The 22,321-nt window shown below is 38.9% G+C and overlaps 1 protein-coding gene across 1 annotated transcript in view; it reads left to right on the forward strand.

Moving 5' to 3' along the window:
- Positions 1-2,086: 2,086 nt before the first annotated feature.
- The window catches only part of IMPL1 (myo-inositol monophosphatase like 1), a 164,579-nt gene continuing 144,344 nt past the window's right edge, over positions 2,087-22,321 (forward strand). Inside the window, exon 1 of the mRNA XM_089825063.1 lies at positions 2,087-2,558. Within this exon, the coding sequence (XP_089681189.1) occupies positions 2,241-2,558 (318 nt within the window). The 5' untranslated portion in view covers positions 2,087-2,240. The remainder of the gene's footprint in view (positions 2,559-22,321) is intronic.

Below are 22,321 nucleotides of genomic sequence, written 5' to 3' on the forward strand. Positions count from 1 at the left end.
TCATAGTTCATGCCTAATGCATAATGGTTGTAGAGGTGTAGATGAGTGAGAATCTAAACTAACATTGCATTAATTTTTGCCTAGAAATGCACTTGTGATTTGATAGGATTGCTCATATTTTGTTGTTAAATTCTCGTCCTAGAAATGTGCTTATGCTATGATAGGATGGCTCATATTTTTTTGTTAAGTTCTCGTGCTATTTTATTATATCTTTGGGCATTTAAGCCCAAGAATAAGAAGCCAAAGTCTCCAATATGGCACTAAGGACTTAATGTCATCTACGATCAATACATATGCTTTAGACAAATTTGCACCTTCTACATTGACAACTTAAATTATGAGCAATGAGGAAAGATATCCATACCAATATTTGAATTATAAAACTTGAAGAAGTGATGAAGCATTTGGAGTATTACATTTTATGTTTAAGCATACCATGGATGCTACTAGACAACCATAAGTAGTTGGAATAACTCCCCCAACTATGCATAATTCTCATCTTGATTATCAAATGGAACTCACACTATTTTTAATCATTAGCACTGGACAAAAACTAGGATAGAGATATAGATAGAGATAAATAACAGTATGCAACAATAACAACATAAACATATATGTAGAGGAAAAAATGATAGATAATATAGAGGAAGAAGAGGAAGAGAGATAAAATAGTAAGATAGAGTGATACCAACATAAGTTGTGTGTGTGTGAGAGAGATAATTAAATATAATTACTTTTTTTGATAAAATAAATAGTCAAAATAAAATCATGGTTATAATAAAAAATTAAAATATATTATATTTTAATTAATGAAACTAAGAATTTAATTTTTATATTAAAACTCACATTTCTATAAGAAAAAATGAAATGTATTGAAATATAAAAATATTTTATAAGTAAAACTAATTGTTTAATTTTACATAATTAAATAAGGTTTACTATTTAATGTTTTGTATTTCCAAAATTTTCATAAAATTAAGTAATTTTTAATTATGAAATAATATCTATATAATTTAATATGTACATTTGTAAATAATAAATAGATGTAATACATATAAATTTGATGTTGATAAATATATATGATGTAATAAATAAGAAATAAAATATAACTATTTAATTTTAATACATAATTTATAAAAACTTAATAATAATTTATATATCTTTTAGAATTGAATTATTTCTATTTTGTGGTTATTGTTTTAGTATGTTTTTTGATATGAAATATAATTATTAATTTAATATTAAAATTTATATTTAAATTTTAAATGTATTTAAACTAAATGATAAATTGTTTAAATATAAAATATTAATAATAATAAATGATATAATTTAAAAATTGTAACACTAATCAATTATACATATTACAAACACTATTATAAAATATAATTTAAAAATAATATTGTTTAATTTATTTTTATAAAAATAAAATAACAGTAATAATTTAACTACTTTTATTAAAAAAGAAAAAATTAAAAAAAATTAAAAATTCAAATGCAAAGATATAATATATTGAAATTATATTAAAAAGATATTATATATATATATATATATATATATATATATATATATATATATATATATATATATATATATATATAAAATTTGAACTTATGCATTACATGAAGTTTAAGAACAAGTTATATCAAATAGTCAAAAATAAACATAATGTAAAACTAATAATTATTATATTTAAAATAAGAAATTAAAAATATTTAATAGATTGTGGTAATTAATATTGATTAGACATGTTGTGTGAGGTGGAAGATAAAATGATTGAAAAAATAAAATCTTATCAGCTTGTCACAAATGTGGAAAATGATAAAGTTATAATTATGCAAGATGAAGTTGTTGTTAGAAAATATTTATATTTTTTGTCGGAGAAAAATAATTTTCTCCCCCACCAAAAATAGTATGGACCAATAGAATGGATGAAAAATATGATTTATAAAACAATAAAAAATTAGAAAAAGATGTAAACATTTGAAATCTCATATAATTTTTTAAATTCTTGAATTTGATTGGTTAGTGTTAATGTCATATTTGAATTGAATTGACATGAATGCGCCTTGCCAGAAACTAATTAATGGCATAGTTTAATAAAAATACAACGGTGTAAATGGCAGTGGAGCTTCGGCACAAAGAATCTTTGGCTGTTTGTCGCTTCTGAAGTTGGTCACATTCCGTAATCTTGTGCAACAACTCAGGCCATAATCCACACTCTCGTGGATACCTGCTTGCAAATGGCATCTCTCAGACTTTCCGTGAATTCTTTTTCATTTCTGCCCATCCAATCATCTAAAACTTTATGCTCGCGTTCATTCGATTTTACTAGTCTCACATTTTCACATTGCTTTGGAACTAAGAGCAGACAAATCTCACGGACAAAGCAAAATAATGGGCAGTCAGATTATAAACATAGAAATATCTGTGTATTGGCAGCAAAACAAAGAAATGCGACTGGGAAAAAAAATTCTAAAATTGGGGCAGAAACAACTGGGAGTCTGTCTGCAGCTAATCTTCTCGCTGGAGCTGAAGCTGCTGCGAAGAGAGGAGCCGAGGTATTCTCTTCTGAAATTTTGTTTTTAATTTGCAAAAAATCAATCTATGTCTATATTGGAATAGGGGCATCGGGAGGTTTCGGAAATCCTATTGCAGTTATTAACTTGTAAAGCCAACACAAAAAAGAGTTTCCAGGCGATGGAGAGTGTAAACTCAAGTGTTTTCCTGAATTGATATTGGGGTCCGTATCTGATAAGTGCAAGTGAATGGCCTGACTACATGGGGACAGGTATGCGAACTTTAGCAAAGTGTTTGCTGCCTTAACAAGTGTTGGATAAGTGAAGTCAAATGGAGCCTCTGATTTTTCTTCCTTTTACTAGCCTTTTGGTATTCCATTTGAAGGCTTATGTAAATCAATAGAGATAACGTAAGATCCCTGTCCTACTAAGCGAGGCCACATCATTAAATGTGCTAGAAATGCATAATTCAAAAGATGAAACCCTAGTTGACTATTCAACCATTCAAGTAATTAAACCATAATCAGGATTAAACAAGTAGTTATCCATGTCGTTAACCAAAATCAAGATAAACAATATTACTTATCAATTAAGCAATTAAAATGTCAATTCAATGATATTGACCTACACGTCATACATCCATGACATAACAATACAATCCATATGTTTGATTGTTACAATATACAAATGGATGTACCAGTATATAATTACGTCCCATCAAAATGATTGATTACATCAATGACATCATATAAGATGATGATTTTATACATTACATCATGAAGAGTTTCAAACAATTTGCCATGAACATGTGTCCATCTTCAAGTCTAGTCTTCACAACCATCAGACATCGTCCATCTGCTAGTTGAGATGGGAATGTGGCCCATGCACTTTTACCACTCCAAACACTGAGTGTCTAGCTTCCCCCGGGGTCCTTCATGACACAAAGAACACCCCGACCCTGGCATGAGAAGTCTAGCAAATCAGAACAAGAGGATCAGATGGATCTGGTGCAGTTGTGAAACATACTACTTTCCACACATGTCTAAGTAGCCTAATCACAGAATGTGGCAAGGAAAATAAAACAAAACATAACTACACATATGCAGTAAGATAAATGGCTTTGGCCAAAACACTTTAAGATCTAGATTTAGCTAATAGAAAGAAACAAAAGAAACAAAACCCACTGTATCCATTTCTAATTAGAATTGGCAGATAGAAAGAAATAAAATACATTGTATCCATTTCTAATAAGAACTTATAGATAGAAAGAAACAAAGTATATTGTATCCATTTCCATCCCTCCCAATTTGCCACCTTACACCCATCCCATAAGGAGGACTAAATGCACTCATGACTACAAACATGAATTCAGAGATTGTTGTATGATTCAGAATTAATAAGACTCCTTATGTACCATCTATACATAGGCATATAATTAGCACAAGTTTGCTGAATACATGCATACTTATCTCATACAACTTAATAGCTGAGAATGCTGCTCTCCTTTGTAGTGTTATTGTCATCTGAATTTGAGTGTTGATCCTCTCTCTCTGACTGTGACTCTTATGCTGAGAAATACTCCATTTGATTTGCCTTAGCCTTGAGAGGACACTTATGAGATAAATCCCAAGGCTCTCTACAATGAAAACATAACTTTTTCTTTCTTAAATCATTCAAGGTGTCATTATCCAACTTATCTCTTTTGGGCTGAGCATCCCTGTGAAAAAGTTTTTTGTCCTTCTTGTCCTTTTTCATATAAGAATCCTTCTGCTGAAATCTGCTCCTAAATGAAGAAGGTGCTAAGTCACGAGTCTTTTTAGTGGTCTCCTGTAATGTACCTGGGTCATGTCCCTTGACCCGACCTCGCAAGGGTTCTGAGAGTCCATCCATAAACAACACTACTAACCTCCTCTCTGAAATATCTACGTCTGAAACTCACTGATATATGTTTCAACTGATCCCCACTGCTTGAGTTGCGCCAGCTCCTTAAACTGTAATTCAGGATCCCTAGTATCAAATCTCTCTATGAGCTTCTCAGTGAACTCCTCATAAGATGTGATCTGATTATGTCCCAAGGTTACCATGCCATGGCGCCACCACTCATGTTCTGGTCCATCCAAGTGAATAGCTGCATACTTTATAGCCTCCTCTTCAGGCATAGGATTCAACTGCAAGTATGTATCCATCTTCTGTACCCAAGCTCGTGCGGTCATCTTCCCTGAAGCATCATAATAAGGTAAAGAAAGTTTCTCCACTTTCTTTCTCAACTCAAAGTTTTGACTTCGTCCTCCTGATTTGGGCATGTGTCTCATCCTCAAGTCCAAGTAATCTCTGAGAGAGATATCCGCCTGAAACTTTGGCCCACTGGCCTCCCAATCCCTCCTAAACTGATCTTGTAACTCTACAATCTGTGGTTCATTAATCGGTTGAACTAGTTCTCTGGGTGGAAAGGTGGGTAGAAGAGGTCTCGAGTTGGTTGTTCGAGTTTTTTGTGCAACATGTCTAAAGTTATTAGCCTCATTTCCATTGTTGTAATGTCCATTATTACCATTAATGTTGTCTCGGCCTCCATTATCATTACCCCTATTATTTTTGTTTCCATTGTTGGCATCACCTGGATTAATATTTGCCCATCTATCTAGCCATTAGCTGCAACATCATATCCGTTCGCCTATTTTGCTCCTGTTGCATCATATTCTGCTCCTGTTGCATTCGTTGCCCCTCCTCTAATGTACCCAGTAACCTGAATATTACATTTTCTTGGTCGGAACTGGTATTTCTATCATCTTGGTCACCCATGCGGCTATCTTGTTCAAAGAATGTCTCCTCTGTGTCTGTATGACTGGATTGTATGTCCCTTTGCACAAACAAACTATCCCGTTCGTTAAGCAAGTCCGAACTCCTACTTTGTCTTGCTCTAGTATTGCGAAAATTATAAAGCCCTTGTCGCATGCTCAAACATAAATGTTGAAGATCTCCACAGGATGGCAGGACTTATAGCTCTGATACCACTGTAATGGACACCCAGGAATGCCCAAAAGCTGAACCAAGGCTGAAATTATATTAATGCTGAGAATGCTGTAATCAATTACAAAGAGATGTATTCCAAAGGCCAAACCCTAAGGGAATGACGTCTAGAATGTTACAACAAAGAATGAACGTCCTCTATTGCCCAAAAAGGAGTGTGATTTACACATCCAAGCTCTTATCAAATGCAAGTCATAATCATCCCATCATCAGCAATGAGAGTTTCAGCCCTATTTATCCTTTTCTTCATCTTTTTGGAAGGAACTAAAACATTAATTAATTGCAAGAGCTAGAAGCTTCCTCCTTCCAATAATTAATGCATACCCTAGAAATTCCTCCCTGACAATAATTAATTAAATCACGAGAGGCTTCCATCCTTCCAATAATTAATACATACCCTAGAAGCTATTAATACAAAGTCACCTTTTAATTTAATTGAATGACTTTAATTTTTCTTATCCTCCACTTAGACTTTGGAGAACGTGAAGGCTAAAACATGGAAACATTATAGGTCCGCCCTCCTTGAAATTGCTTGCCCTCAAGCAATCTTAGTCCTGTTTGCCGTAGCACCTGCTCACTCTCCCAACTCCAAGTAGCATCTTCCTCTGGCAGATATTTCCATTTGACTAAATATTCTTTAATCAACCTGCTTCGCAGAGTCCTCTCCCTAGTATCCAGAATAGCCTCAAGAATTAATAAAAGCCTTCCATCCTCATCTAATGGTGGTAATTCTGCCGAAGGCACAACTCTTTGTCCGATGGCTTTCTTAAGCCTTGACACGTGAAACACATTATGCACCCGACTATTCTCTGGAAGCTCTATCTCATAAGCAACCTCACCCACCTTGTGGATCACTTTGTAGGGGCCATAAAACCTAGGCTTCAACTTCTCTGCTCCACTTTTCTTGAGTGATGACTGTCTATATGGTTGTAGCCTCAGGTAAACCATATCCCCAACTTCAAAAATACGCTCTATCCGGTGCTGGTCAGCATACAATTTTTGCTGATTTTGGGCTTGCTGTATATTCTCCTTGAGCACTCTCAAAATATTCTGACTATCCTGCAAGAAGTTTTTTGCTTTGGGCACTCTACTATCTCCCAAAACTAGATCCATGAAACTAGGTGCTTCATAACCATACAGTGCCATGAATGGAGTCATCTTAATGGACATATGATAAGTGGTGTTATAACAATACTCTCCCATATGTAACCATTTGACCCAAGCCTGTCAACCGACTGGATGGTCCCGTCGGTGTTTCTGTAGCCAATGAAATGATTGTCGTTGGTGTTTCTGTATTTTGTAGCCGACGGGTAAATAGTTTGTAATGGACATAATGTTTTTGGCCGACGGACTCCTTCGGGAAGGTTTGGTAGATAGTATTTATATCCCGTCTGGAATCATTGTAAATCATGATCTTCTACTAATTGAATCTTATGAAGCATAATGTATGTTTGGCATATGCGAATATAATTCTGCTATTCTGTTCTATTGTTTGTATGTGTTCATTTACTTTACCTATACGGTAAACATTTGGCACCGTTGCCTTATGAACCTAGAAGGTGGGAGGAATGAAGATTAATGCCAAATCAGCTTAACAAAGATCGGAATAAGGTCAAGGGAAAAGATGGAATCCGTACTGCGCAAGAGAATTTAATTCTAGCACAGCAAGCTGAACTCCGACGGAGATTTTAGAAGATTGCCGACGAAAACCGGAGCGCCGAAGAATTGTTGGAGGAGACTCGACAGTGGGTGGAATTGGTGGAAGAAGCACGGGAGGAGTTTTTGAATTTGTGTTCGCTGAGGGAAGAGAATCCAAACGGAAGAGCATCAACTCGCACAACCCGGAGTGCCAACAGAGCAAGAGCGTGGAGTGAACTCTTCGTTCGGGATATACTTCCACAGGGGACAACTTCAGAACACCCTTCTTCACCAAAGTTCGCAGTTGTTGAGTTTGACAGTGTGGGAGTGCAGTGCGCCGGTTTGAGAGAGCAATTTTCCGATGTGGGAGTGCAGTTTGCCGGTGTGGGAGAGCAGTCTGCCAGTGTGGGAGTGCAAACCGCCGGTGTGGGAAACCAGTTTGCCGGTGTGGGAGTACACATTGTTGTTGTGGGAGTGTAGACCGCCGGTGTGGGAGACCAGTCCGCCGGTGTGAGAGTACAGACTGTCGGTGTGGGAGTGCAGACCGCCGGTGTGGGAGTGCAGAGCGCCAATTTTGCAGGACCGAGCAACGCTTGTTTACAGAAATCAATTGTGATGGTGGGACCAAAAGAGAAACTGCCGAAGTTCAATGGCGATGGTACGGTTGATCCTGTTCGACATTGCAAAACATGTGAAACGATCTGGAAGGCAAATGGGATAACTGATGAAGACGACTGGATGAGGCAATTTTTGGCCAACCTACGGGGCATAGCAATTGATTGGTTCACTGATACGGATCCACAAAAGCTAAATAGTTGGGATAACATTAAAAAGGAGTTTCTAGTAGAATTTAAACTGTTGTGAGATGATAATGAAATTGTAGCAGAGATCTTCAATACTAAGCAAAGGAAGAACGAAACCGTCCGCGTTTATGCCAGAAAATTAAAAGATTTGATAAACAAAATGGAAAGTAAGCCAGCAGACGAACTTTAGAAAAGATGGTTCGTGGAAGGCCTACACTCGAAGTTGCGGAGGAAAATGAAAATTGTGCCATTGTCGTCATACACGGAAGCTTATAACAGAGCATTAGACCTCGAAAGTGAGCAGAAAACAAAGAAGAAGAAGAACACTAGCTCATCTGATTCTGATGATGACGAGCCTGTCGAAGAAGATATCAGCGACGATGAAGGCAGTAGCAAGAAGGTCCGCGCTTTACAGAAGGACATGATCTGCATGATGAAGGAGTTTAAAAACATGCAGAAGGAGCCAAAAGGCAGTGAACTATGGTGCACGAAGTGTAAGACAGACGGTCATACTAAAGGATCATGCCTAAAGAACCAATTTTGTGACGTTTGTCAGATCATGGGCCATTCAACAAAAGAGTGCCCCTTTAACATGAAGACAAGAGGATCTCCGCAGGTGTATATTTTGTTAGTCATCAGGAGAGGACTTTTCTTTTTGGGGGGGATGGTGTCAGCCGATTGGATGGTCCCGTCGGTGTTTCTGTAGCCGACAGAATGATTGTCGTCGGTGTTTCTGTATTTTGTAGCCGACGGGTAAAGAGTTTGTAGCAGACATAATGTTTTGGGCCGACGGACTCCTTCGGGAAGGTTCGGCAAATAGTATTTATATCCCGTCTGGAATCATTGTAAATCATGATCTTCTACTAATTGAATCTTATGAAGCATAATGTATGTCTGGCATATGCGAATATAATTCTGCTATTCTGTTCTATTGTCTGTATGTGTTCATTTACTTTACCTATATGGTAAACAAAGCCCTCTGCTGTGTAGTCACATAGTTCCTCAGATATCCTTCCACCCATTTATTCACAATCTCTGTCTACCCATCTGTCTGTGGATGATAACTAGTGCTAGTTGTAAGTTCAGTACCACACAACCTAAACAACTCTTGCCAAAAAGTGCTTATGAATTTACTATCCCTATCACTAACAATGAAAGTAGGTAGCCCATGTAATCTGAATATCTCTCTAAAGAAAAGATCAGCCACCTGTGCTGCTGTACAAGTGGATGGAATAGCAAAGAAGTGAGAAAACTTCGTCAGTCGGTCAACTATCACATAGATGCAATCTTTCCCTTGTACTCGTGGTAACCCGGTGATGAAGTCCATGGAAATACTTTCCCATTTCCTATTTGGAATGGGCAAAGGTTGTAACAACCCTGCAGGATATGTGTGCTCTCTGTTTACCGCATAGGTTAATTAAGAATTGCACACAGATAATGGACACGAACACGAACAGTAGAACTCTTATTATTATTCGCATATGCCAGACAGTACATTATGCTTCGATGGTAAGATATGATCTTTACAATGCTTTCTGAAGGGTTTATAAATATTTTCTAAAGAACTTTCCCGAAGGAGTCCGTCGGCCAGATACATTATGTCCGCTACAAACTATTTACCCGTCGGCTACATAACAAGAACTTTTTCGAAGGGACCCGTTGGCTGATACACAATTTCCTTTCTGAAGGGACCCGTTGGCTGATACACAATTTCTATCGACAACATCATCCCCCCCCAAAAAGAAAAGTCGTCTCTTGACGACTATTACAAAATCTCTGAGACAAATCAACAACCAAAATACATTGACTGACTAACTGGTCTTCAACACTGTCACCTTAGCCAATTTGACATCTGACCCTGATAGCCACCTGTGCCGCTTTCTACCTTCCAATTTCGAGTACACTGAACCAAGTGTCGCTGCACTGCCTCCAACTGGATGATCAGCTCCTCCCGAGCTCTCTACGCATCCACCAAGACAGCCTCATGGCCAACACCTACTCTCAGTGCCTTTGGTACACAGACACTCCATGCCTGCAGCAGCTCTAAGTCTTCTCAACTGGTCAGACTCCCACGACTGATATCCGCAACGACTGGGGGTCCAGGGGGCAACGCCCCAGGCGGGGTCGAGTGGCAGCACCTCCGCGAGGTCCTGGGGCAACGCCCTGGTCGCCGCCAAGACCAAATTAGCACTTCACAACCCACACAGAAATGCACGGAACACACCATTTCTGTCATTATCTGCCGATTCTGCACTCTTTCTGGCAACTACAGATGCGTCCCCTTTCCTTTGGCATCATCTGTCACTCATTCTGAACAACTTGATTCTGTCGTCGTCTTTTTTTTTTTTTAGAAAACCTCCTGTCACCCTTCTGTGATGAAATCCGTACGGCTTCAATCTTGACACTGTCTGCTGATTGCATATGGATGCCTCCTTCTTAGAGCTGCCATGCACACAGGTTTTGATGAAACAATTCTAAAGGCGTCTTCACTATTTCAATCTTCTGGAAAAGCCGTACTGCAATATCCCACCAAGTCTTCAAAATCCGTACGATGGAAAATAACAAAATTTGGCTCCAAATTCCGTACGTTAACCTGGAGTATTGCCAAATTCGAAATTTACAAAATGTATGCTCGCAAACTCCATAAATCCGTACGGTGAAAAAGTCCATACATTCTCAGTCTATTGAAATCCGTACGGTGAAAAAGTCCATACATTCTCAGTCTATAGAAATCCGTACGGTACTTTTTCTTCTTCAAATATTGAAACCCGTACACCAAAAAGAAAACCGTACACTGCAAGAAAAAATCGTACCACAGCAAAACCGTACATCAACTTCCAAGACGGGAACCGTACATTGTTTGAAACCCGTACATCGTCTTTAAAAACCGTACTACAGATATGAAACCCGTACATTGTCATTAAAAACCGTACTACAAATATTAAATTGTCTGGAAAATCGTACACTATCCTTCAAATCTGGAAAACCGTACGACACTTCCTTTTTCCTTCAAATATGAAACCGTACGATACCTCGTTTTTTTTTTTTAAAAGAAAGAATAGCAAAGTCAGTTTACCCTTCGACCGTCGTCACCGTCGGTCTGCAATGACGAAGGGGTCTCCCGAAGGCCATTTGTGATGTAGAAGTCTTCCAGCCGTGGTATATCTTCAGCTTCGAGCCATTCACTGCCTGAGGCACTTCTGTCCATCCAAAGTCCATAATTTTATTGCTCCATTGTCCCCTACTTCCCGGATTTGATACGGTCCGACCCACTTAACTTTGAACTTGCCTGGTTTGATCTCATTCCACTGTCCGAGTTGAAACCTGCTACGCCTGTTCTGTGTCATCTCCATATCGCCCAGTTTGTTCCCGAAGTTCGCTACCATGGACTCCGTCAGTTGCCCCTTCTGTCCGTCAATAACACATTCACTTTGTACTGTTGCAACTTTTATTAAACCCTTCCGCTTTGTTGCCTATGCAGACCGTATCGTGTGTCTTCCTTGCTGCTAGTACCTTTCTACTATTTCTGTGGTTCGACGTAATACTTTCTTCCTGCGTAGTCGTAAAGTAGAATCTTTCCTTCTTTTGGGTTCGTACTGTATATTCTGTCCTTCAGCTTCAGTCATATCCGCGTTTCCTTCTTCGGCTTCTCTGTGTTGCTTCGAACATTCATTTCCTCCTTTGGCTTCTCCATGTTCCTTGAGACATTCATTTCCTCCGTCAGCTTCTCTGTGTTCCTTCGGACATTCATTTCCTCCTTCGGCTTCTCTGTGTTCCTTCGGACATTCATTTCCTTCTTCTTTCTTACCTTCGTCGATCCTTAGCATATTACAACTTGGGAAGAGCTCGTAATCCTCTATCTGCCAGTGGTAAAGACCATTTATTGAATCCAGATCGTCATCTCCTTCCAATCGTAGGACTCCCTCTTGATCTGGTTCCATATTCTGCCTCCTTTCATCCTCTTCTTCGGAATTTGATGATAGAGCTTCTTCTCCAACCATCTGAGTGTGTAGATCGATGACATACCTCCGCCCTTTGCTTTCAAGTGATAAAGTATTTTTCTTCCAATCGTGCTTCGCCTTTGCTTGTATCAGCCACCCCCGACCCAAAATAGCATCGTACCCTTTCCGCCTGAGAGAAATCACAACGAAGTCCAACAGGAATGGTTGTGTTCCAATTGTCACTGGTTGCGCTGTGAGTATTCCCAATGGCTTGATTCCATGTTGATCGGCTGTTAACAACTGGAAGGTAGGTGGCCACAACGTTGGCTGTCCCAACTTTTTTCAAGTGTCTTCAGGCAACACATTGACACCGGACCCTCCGTCCACAATCGTTTCCGTCAATACAGTCCCGAGAATTCCCATTTCGACGACTGCCGGATGGCGTCCGGATGAGAGGGCTAACAACATCGGATCTTCTGCACTTGCGTCACTTTCCTTCTCATTTTTGTCCGCTGTACTTGCTCCACTTTCCTGCACCCTTCCATGTTCTCCTAGGAGTTTAGCAGCGGGGATGATGTTTGTGAGTGCCGATCGGAGTTGAGGCATAGTGAGCAACAGATCATTTATCCTGATGGGTATCTTGGCTTGCAATATTTTCCGTACGATGTTCTGTTCTGCGTAGTTCCGTACGGAGGTACCAGGCGTGTCCTTCAGGTGTGCCATTTCTGCCTGCGTTGCTCTTTGGATCTCTGCCCGTGCTTTCTCCAGTCTCTTCTTTTCCTCCGTCGGATCAGGGTATAGCTTCGCCTGCTTCCGAGTGATTGCCAAAACTTCTTCCTCGCCTGTCCCGACAGTAATCAAGTTTACTCCAGACTTCGAGCACTTAGCATCGTCATGATCGCTAGGTCCACACCATCGGCATAGCAACTTCGGTGTGTTCGCCGTTGTGCACTCTTGGGCAAAGTGACCCCACAGATTGCATGCACGGCATTGAACTATCGGTCGGCCATTCGCATCATACTGGATTCGACTTCTTCCGCCATTATTGTTGTTGCTGCTATTGTTGTTGTTTTGACCGTGCTGGTTGTTTCTGTATCCGCCCGATGTGGCACCTTCCGTACTGGTGTTCCTGTTCCCTCCTGACGGGGATGCCTCTTGCGTGAGGAACACTTGCTACGGTGTTCTTGTTTTCAGATTGAAAGGGCATTCCTTTATCGAGTGTCCCATAATCTGGCAGATCTCGCAAAATTGCTCTTTCGGGCATGATCGCTTCGTATGGCCTTCTTTCTTGCACTCTGTGCACCATAGGTCGTTGCCCTTAGTCTCCTTGTTCATGTTTTTGAACTCCCTCATCATCCAAAGCATGTCCTTCTGAAGAGCATGAACTTTCTTGCTGTTGCCTTTATCGTTGCTGCTATCTTCTCCTGAAGGCTCGTCGTCATCTGAAACGGATGAGCTGGTCTTCTTCTTCTTCTTTGTCTTTTGTTCACTTTCGAGGTTCAATGCCCGATTGTATGCTTCAGTATATGTCGATGGTGGCACGATCTTGATCTTTTTCCGCAGCTTTGGGTGAAGGCCTTCAATGAACCATCTTTTCTGGAGCCCATCTGCCGGTTTATTCTCCATTTTACTGATTAAGTCCTTCAACCTCTTGGCGAAGACCCGTACTGTTTCATTCTTCTTTTGTTTGGTATTGAATATCTCCGCTACAATTTCATTATCATCGCGCAGAAGTTGAAATTTTGCGATGAACTCCTTCTTAATGTTATCCCAACTGTTTAACTTTTGTGGATCAGTATCAGTAAACCAATCAATCGCAACACCCCGTAGGGTAGCGGAAAATTGTCGGATCCATTCGTTTGCATCTGTTATGCCATTTGCCCTCCAGATTGTTTCACATGTTTTACAATGTCGAATGGGATCAGCTACTTCATCACCATCAAATTTAGGGAACTTTTCCTTCGGACCTGCCATTATCACTATATGTTGGGGGTTTTGTTGTGTACCTGTGCTGTTTTGCACTCCCGCGCTGTTTTGAGCAGCTGCGCTGTTCTGAGCTCCCGCGCTGTTCTGCACACCTACGCTATTTTCTACACCTGTGCTGTTTTCTGCTTCTGCACTGTTTTCAACACCCGCGCTGTTTTCTGCTTCCACGCTGTTTTCAACACCCGCGCTGTTTTCGACTTCCGCGCTGTTTGGTGAAGAAAAGGGTTCGTCAACCGAAGCTGTTCGTTTCGAAAGTATATCTCGGACGAAGAGGTCACTCCACACTCGTGCTCCCTCAGCACTCCGAGCCGTGCGAGTCAATCTCCTTCTGTCAAGATTCTCTTCCCGTGGCGTATGCAGGTTCAGAAACTCCTCCCTCGCTTCTTCCACCAACTCAAGCCGTTGTCGAGTCTCCTTCAACAATCCTTCTGCGTTCTTGTTTCCGTCGGCAATTTTTTGAAATCTCCTTCGACGCTCTGTCTGCTGAGCCAGAATTAAATTTTTCTGCGCAACGCGTATGTCATCTTTTTACTTCAACTTATTCTTATCTTTGTTCAACTGATTCGGCATTTAATTCATATCCGCTTGCGTGTGTACCAGGTCCATCGGGCAACGGCGCCAAATGTTTACCGCATAGGTTAATTAGAATTGCACACAGATAATGGACACGAGCACAAACAACAGAACTCTTATTATTATTCGCATATGCCAGACAGTACATTATGCTTCGACGGTAAGATATGATCTTTACAATGCTTCCTGAAGGGGTTATAAATACTTTTTGAAGAACTTTTCCGAAGGAGTCCGTCGGTCAGATACATTATGTCTGCTACAAACTATTTACTCGTCGGCTACATAACAAGAACTTTTCCGAAGGGACCCGTTGGCTGATACACAATTTCCTTTCCGAAGGGACCCGTCGGCTGATACACAATTTCTACCGACAACACTCTCCCTTATTCTGCTGGCAAATTGTACACTCCCTGACATACTTCTGAACATCATCCTTGAGCCCTTTCCATGTGAACCGTTCACGGATCTGCCTGTAGGTCTTAAAGACCCCTGGATGTCCAGTTGTAGGTGCATCATGAAATGCCTTCAGTATTACTTCCTTATACTGTGATGAAGGAATCAAATATATCCTGCCCTGAAACTTTATCAACCCATCCAACACCACATAGTGATCATCATGTATGGTGCTTGCAATTACTCTAGAAGCCCAAGTGTCCCTCGCATATTCTTCTGTGATCTTATTTCTCAGAACTCCTGTAATCTCAGCTAGAGCACAAATATGAGGCCTCCTAGACAAGGCATCTGCAACCACATTCTTCTTACCTTTGACAAACTCAATGTCAAAGTCATAAGCCTACAGCTTTGTGATCCACTTCTGTTGTCTATCATTCAAATCACGTTGATTCATGAAGTATTTGATGCTATTGTGATTGGTTTTGATAACAAACTTTCTCCCAACTAGGTAGGACCTAAACTTAGCCAATGCATGCATTATAGCCAACATCTCCCGATCATATATGGAATAGCTTCTCTCCACTCCACAGAGCTTCCTGCTCTCAAAAACAATGAAATGCTTCTCCTGCATCAAGACTGCTCCGATCCCATCTCCTGATGCATCACAATGAAGCTCAAATGGCTTTGTGAAATTTGGTAGAGCTAGTACTGGACATGATGACATCACCTTCTTGAAATGATCAAAGCTTCTCTGAGCTGCCTTTGTCCATGTGAAGGCCCCTTTCCTGGTAAGGTCTGTCAAGGGTTTAGTGAGCTGTGAAAATCTTTTAACAAATCTCCTGTAAAATCCATAGAGACCAAGGAATCCCTTAAGCTGTGTAAGATTTTTCGGAGTAGGCCAATCAACAATAGCCCTAATCTTTTTAGGATCTACCCGAACTCCCTTTGCACTGATAATATGTCCAAGATATAGTAGCTTAGTCATCCCAAACTCGCACTTAGATTCCTTGGCATACAATGATTCTTTTTCCAAAGTAGACAACACCATCTCAAGATGTTGTAAATGCTCCTCCCAAGTCTTACTAAAAACTAAAATGTCATCAAAGAAAATTAAAAAAAAAATCTCCTAAGCTGCTCCCTAAATACCTGATTCATGCAACTCTGGAATGTAGCAGGGGCATTGTTTAGCCCAAATGGCATAACCAAAAGCTCGAAGTGGCCATAGTGACACTGAAAAGTTGTCTTCTCAATGTCCTCCTCCCTCATCCTGATTTGATGATACCCTGATCGTAGATCAATCTTTGTAAAAAAGCATGCACCATGTAACTCATCAATTAGCTCATCTATTCGTGGGATGGGATATCTGTTCTTAATGGTCTTCATGTTTAATGCCCTATAATCAATGCACATGCGCATTGTCCCATCCTTCTTCTATACCAACACTACTGTTGAAACAAAGGGACTCTTACTAGGCCTAATATGCCCTATTTCCAACAACTCCTTAATTGCCTTCTTTATCTCATCCTTATGTTTCTTAGGATGACGATAGGGAGTAATCATGACTGGTTTGGCTCCCTCTTCAAGCTCAATAACATGTTCTATCCCTCTGTTAGGAGGAACCCCATGCGGAATCTTGCCAAATACCTTAGTGTGCCTGTCAGGTATCCCATCTTTTGGCCTTCACGTTCTCCAAAGTCTAAGTGGAGGATAAGAAGAAATCAAATTAATTTCTTATAAAGTCATTCAATTAAAAATTAAAAGGTGACTTTGTATTAATTATTAAAGGAATAGCTTCTAGGGTATGTATTAATTATTGGAAGGATGGAAGCCTCTCGTGATTTAATTAATTATTGCCAGGGAGGAATTTCTAGGGTATGTATTAATTATTGGAAGGAGAAGCTTCTAGCTCTTGCAATTAATTAATGTTTAGTTCCTTCCAGAAGGATGAAGAAAAGGATAAATAGGGCTGAAAGTTTCATTGCTGATTATCGGATGATTATGACTTGCATTTGATAAGAGCTTGGATGTGTGAATCACACTCCTTTTTGGGCAATAGAGGACGTTCATTCTCTGTTGTAACATTCTAGACGTCACTCTCTGTTGTAACATTCTAGACGTCATTCCCTTAGGGTTTGGCCTTTGGAATACATCTCTTTGTAATTGATTGCAGCATTCTCAGCATTAATATAATTTTAGCCTTGGTTCAGCTTTTGGACATTCCTGGGTGTCCATTACAATGATTCAGAATTAATAAGAGTCCTTATGTACCATCTATACATAGACATATAATTAGCACAATTTTGCTGAATACATGCATACTTATCTCATACAACTTAATGCATTCAAAGCAATGGTGTTCCATTAACACAAGTTGGGTCTACAAAAACATTTTGTTTAAAAGAATTATCACAATGCACCATGAAGGGAGAGTAGAATTTCGGCTCATTGATCTATTGCCATCAAAATTTATCAATCCCATAATTCTGTTTGTTGCTCGATTTCAATTCCAGCAACTGAATATATACTCATTTTACATCTTGAACCATCCTTTACAGTTTAGATTCCATACTTTTACAGCTTCAAATCTAAGCTACGGTTATGCACTAAAACAACACACGGGGTGGAAATCTCTATTCACAACCATGTTCAAAATCACTTGTTTGTTATTGAACCAAGTTATGTGGCTTAAATCAAAATCAGGACTGTGAACACTACTCTATCTCTAAATTTGAGAAGTTTGTTGTTCACCCTTATAACTTTCAGTTTGGTCCTTTCCCCCTAAAAGTTCAAGGGTATAGATTCTTTTCACATAAGAATCTATCTTAGAATCATTTTTTTTACTGAACCATATAAACTTGTGATTGATCTCCCCAAACTTTCAAAGAAATAATTGATCAGTACGGACTCTTGGTAGAGAGAGAGAGAGAGAGAGAGAGAGAGAGAGAGAGAGAGAGCTATCCTTAGACGTAATGATCAATAGCATAGAAGACACAGCTCTATTAATTCTTAAAACGGTCAAATTACTCTTTTCCATCATAACAATAAAGGAATGAGGCAGTTTTCAGTTTCAGATTAAGTTCTTCTCAATAATTACACAGAGCATTTACAATTCTGAATCAATGCAACCGTAATTAGCAGAACCTAATCATAGTGTTTTATTCAAATTTGTAATGCATAATCATTCCTTTTTAATATATAATTCATTCGTTCCATCTTTGTTAATCATTCAATATCTATCTGAGTTCCTTTATCATGATTTGTCTTCAAGACCACATGACACAATAATCTGGCAGAAATATAAAGTACCGTATTAACAAGAAATAGGTTCTCATTCAAAATGATACCTAATCCCTAATTTAACATGCCATAGCTGGAAGAAAACGATTACCAGACAAGATTTATGATTCCCACACATGGGAATGTATGCGGAGAATCCTTATATGGACTCAGTTATTGACCCGAAATCCTCCAATCATTAACCCAGATTTTATTGCCATCGGTGCTATGGTCTTTGTGTTTTGTTTTGCTCAGAAGAATTTTGGATACCATGTGAATTTTTACATGACAAATGTGGCAGAATTCGCCATCTCAAATACATTCATGGAAAAGACAAAATATAAAGGAACAGCATTTCACAAAAAGGTTTTGCTCAATATATATTCATTCCATTCGCTCTAAGACATCTCTGCACTTAACAACAAACACTAAGTCGATTCCTGTTATTTCCTATTCGCAAATGGAAGAATGACATGCACTTGAGCAACCAAGGAGCAAATCGAGGACTTCCAAGGACAAGCACGTGAATCTTTTATTGTATTCTAAATACAAGACTACATTGAAATGAGTAAAACATAACCAATAGAATGGTATTTCTTAGAGAATTTGGCAAGTGAGGCTTTTAAATTTGTTAACGGTGAATACAAAGTCCAGACTGATAAACTATTATCAAGGAAAATATTTAAACCAGGTGCATGACAGCATTTCATGCCCAGCCTCAACACAACATCCACTAGACAATCATTGGCAGCCTGCAGGGCATTATGATTGTCAATCCTACTATAACTAAACCTGCAGCTAAGGTCCATCAGCCATTTGAATCAAAGATAGATTGTTCAGCTTATAATTGACAGCCACAACATTTGCATTCCTTCTTTACACGACAAGGAATCAACTCTTGGTTGGATTTCACACAGGTTGAAGGAGAAACAAAGACATCTCTATCGGTGGAAATAAATAGAGGAAAGCTACAGGCAAGGCCAATTATTACACAGGAGAGTGTAACGTACAGTCTATTACAAAAAAAATGAAAAATGTAACATGTGTAGCCATAACAATGACAATCAAGAAAAACTTTAAAATTGCTCATACCAATTTCTTCTCACATTCAGATATATTCTCAGATTGAAGCATAGAAACAAATGAGTTAATACAAGAAATGAAACCTGGTTGTACTAGTCTGAAGTTTGTGTCCCATTATCCTCCAGACAGCTCTGTTTCCCTCCAGCTTTGTTGCCATTTCAAGATTCATAATGGTTTTCAAATAAACCCCCCAAATGTAGAACTGACCTAAATTCCTCTTATCCGAGCAAAAAATGAAATCACAAGTTCTATCTACTTAATCATCTATCAAGTAGTTAATTTGTCTAACTAAAAATCACTTATTTTCTTTTGCAATAATGTTAAATGAACAAATCTACATGGCAATAAAATTACCATTTTGTTCGGGTTATGGGGAGGTGGGTTGTGACGGATAATGTAATAACTGACATTGCATAGCTGAAATATGCGTACTGCTGTAAATGTAATTAAAAAGATATTACTAATAGAGATTTCCCCTGCTTTTGTGGATGTAGCCAATTCCGTGAAGCACATAAATGTCGTTAGTGTGTTCTTGATTTGTTTCTTGCATTATTTATTTCTGATTCTGTTAATTCGTTGTTTATCTGCATTTTCTATTCAATAATTTGAATTAGAGCTCTGTAATAATCTCTGCTGGATTTGGATTAAAATATTGACTTTGGGCTAACAAGGATTTCGTCAAACAGTTGTTATGTAAACAAGTCCTTGAGCAATATTATTATTGTATCATCATTAAACCATTTCCTCGAAAATATTGCTATGAAATGGTTATGCCAACCAAAGATGCCATAACTTCCAGCAAGTCTGAACTAGAAATTGAACTCAGAATTTAATGGTCATGCATTATATTTATGACAATAAATCTATGACCTTTAAGCTACACATTGAAGATTTAATGGCAGTCTTTACAGTATTAGCGAATATGCAATATAAATAATGCGGAATGGGTATGAGATGAACAGACCCGAAATACTGGTGGTTGCCGTTAAGAGAGCCTAAGTATGCAGTAACTCCCAGTACGTTACCACTTCCAGGCATCAACCAATCTGCAGCCTGCTACTGGGTTCTACTCTGCTACCCGTGCTGATGAAAGGGGCCGATTGGAGCTATGGAAAACAATTAAACCAATGCAGCTACCAATCGCAGGTGCCGTGAAGCATTTATACACTCACTCATGATCACCTTCAGTCGTGTTCTCCTTTCCACTGCCAAAACATACACTGTTCAGTAGTCCTGTGATGCTATAACTGTCCGTGTTAACCACGCACTTCAACCAACTCTGAAAGCGGTGAGATTCACGTGCCAGTCATTTATTACTGAGGTGTACCACACTGGTTGTCTGAGTTTCATAATCCCGTGAACTCCTCTAAATAGAAAGCATGCTGTCACTATGTAAATCTAAGAGTGTGTGAATATTCACTTACATGAAAACTTCATCAGAACCTTCAGCCTGGGAATGCCTGCTTCCTTGAATGCCGACCAATCTTCTAACTAGTGTTCTGTAGAAACTAACACCATCCACCGACCAATTCTCTTCCTGTTATTTAGTAATTCCAACTATTTGTCTAACCTCCAAATACCAAATTGAACTCCGATTTGTTAATGAACTGTGAGGTACTAGGTTTGCATCTAGTCTCACACTTTTCCTCAAGGGGTTTCGTCCTTTGGAAAATCCAGTCACATCTAAGCAACCTTTTAGGATTTGTAGAAATAACATATATTCTAAGTTGCCGATTCGGGTTCGGGGACGGATTCGGGTTTGGGGTTCAGGTTCGTGGGTTCAGGCAAATTGTTTTTCCATTTGGGTTCGTGGGTGGGTTTGTGAGTATATATATATATATAAAAAGAAAAAGAAACTCGCATAGTTGTAAAACTAACTTACTAAGTCATTTCATAGCATGAATATATCAATGTTACTTGATTATTGATCAATGCGAAATGTCAAAGGTAAACATTAAATACTCACTCATTAATCTATGTTAATGTTGTAAATAAAATCATACATTGAATTACTAAAATGCAAAATAGAATTTTAAAACATGGACTACTTCATTAGATTTATAGATAATAAATTATAATTTAATAAAGTTTGAAACATAGTGATAAATCATAAATGAGTCAATGACAAATGTTTAAACATAGTTTATCGATGATCATAGACTCATAGTATCAAAGATGCAAATGCCCTTCAAGGGTCAAATGAGTCATCAAAATATGAGGGATCAATGGCTTCATCCTCATCTATATCATTTTACTCATCATTGGAACCCAAACCGGTTCCACTAGCCCCAGATGCAACCACATCCTCCTCCTCGTCCTCCTTAACATCTAGCAAGGCAATTCTAGATATATCTTGAATAGTTAGATCCAAGTTAGAAGTCTCGGGTAGTACATCCCACAACTTCACTGGTCCCTTCTTATATCCTGGATCCTTGCATGATAGGAGACGCTAGTTGTTGTGAATAAATACCAAGTCCTCTGCTTTCTTCGAACCCAACCGGTTATGCTTCATTGAGTGGATAAAGGAGCATGTACTCCAATTTCGCTCAGCAGTAGAAAAGCTCTCAACCTAGAGAGACAACCAACACAATTTAAAAAAAATTAGAAACTGTAATTTTACAATACAATAGGAATTTGAGAGTGCTAATTCAACAAGCTAAGTGGCCATAAGAAAAGGAAAAAAACTTAAATACATACTTGTGATAAGATCTTAATGGCAAGAGGTTGGAGGTACATGTAACTTTGCCCATGTAAGTACCACCATCCAATGGCATCCATTCTACTTTAGTCATTGATTGCATCAGGGTGTGTATTTTTGCTTGAGACAAAATCTACAAATTCTCTCCTAACATTTGATGCCACATTAGGATCACTAAAGAGCCTTCTAAATGCCCCCTTATACCCAATAGAAACTTTAGGATCTCTATATGGTGCCAGTCTACTAGGAATAAAAAGTATCTCACCGCTATAATATTTGGGAGAAAGTGCATATGCCAGGAGGTGTAATCATCTTGTTGTAGTGATGTAGAACAAATTTCTTCACCTTATTGTACAAGGTATCCTCAGGATCCTGCTTCCTCTGAAT

The sequence above is a fragment of the Cupressus sempervirens genome, chromosome 4, assembly GCF_028749045.1.
Source record: "Cupressus sempervirens isolate cs-2001-9-10 chromosome 4, ASM2874904v1, whole genome shotgun sequence".
Taxonomy (NCBI): domain Eukaryota; kingdom Viridiplantae; phylum Streptophyta; class Pinopsida; order Cupressales; family Cupressaceae; genus Cupressus; species Cupressus sempervirens.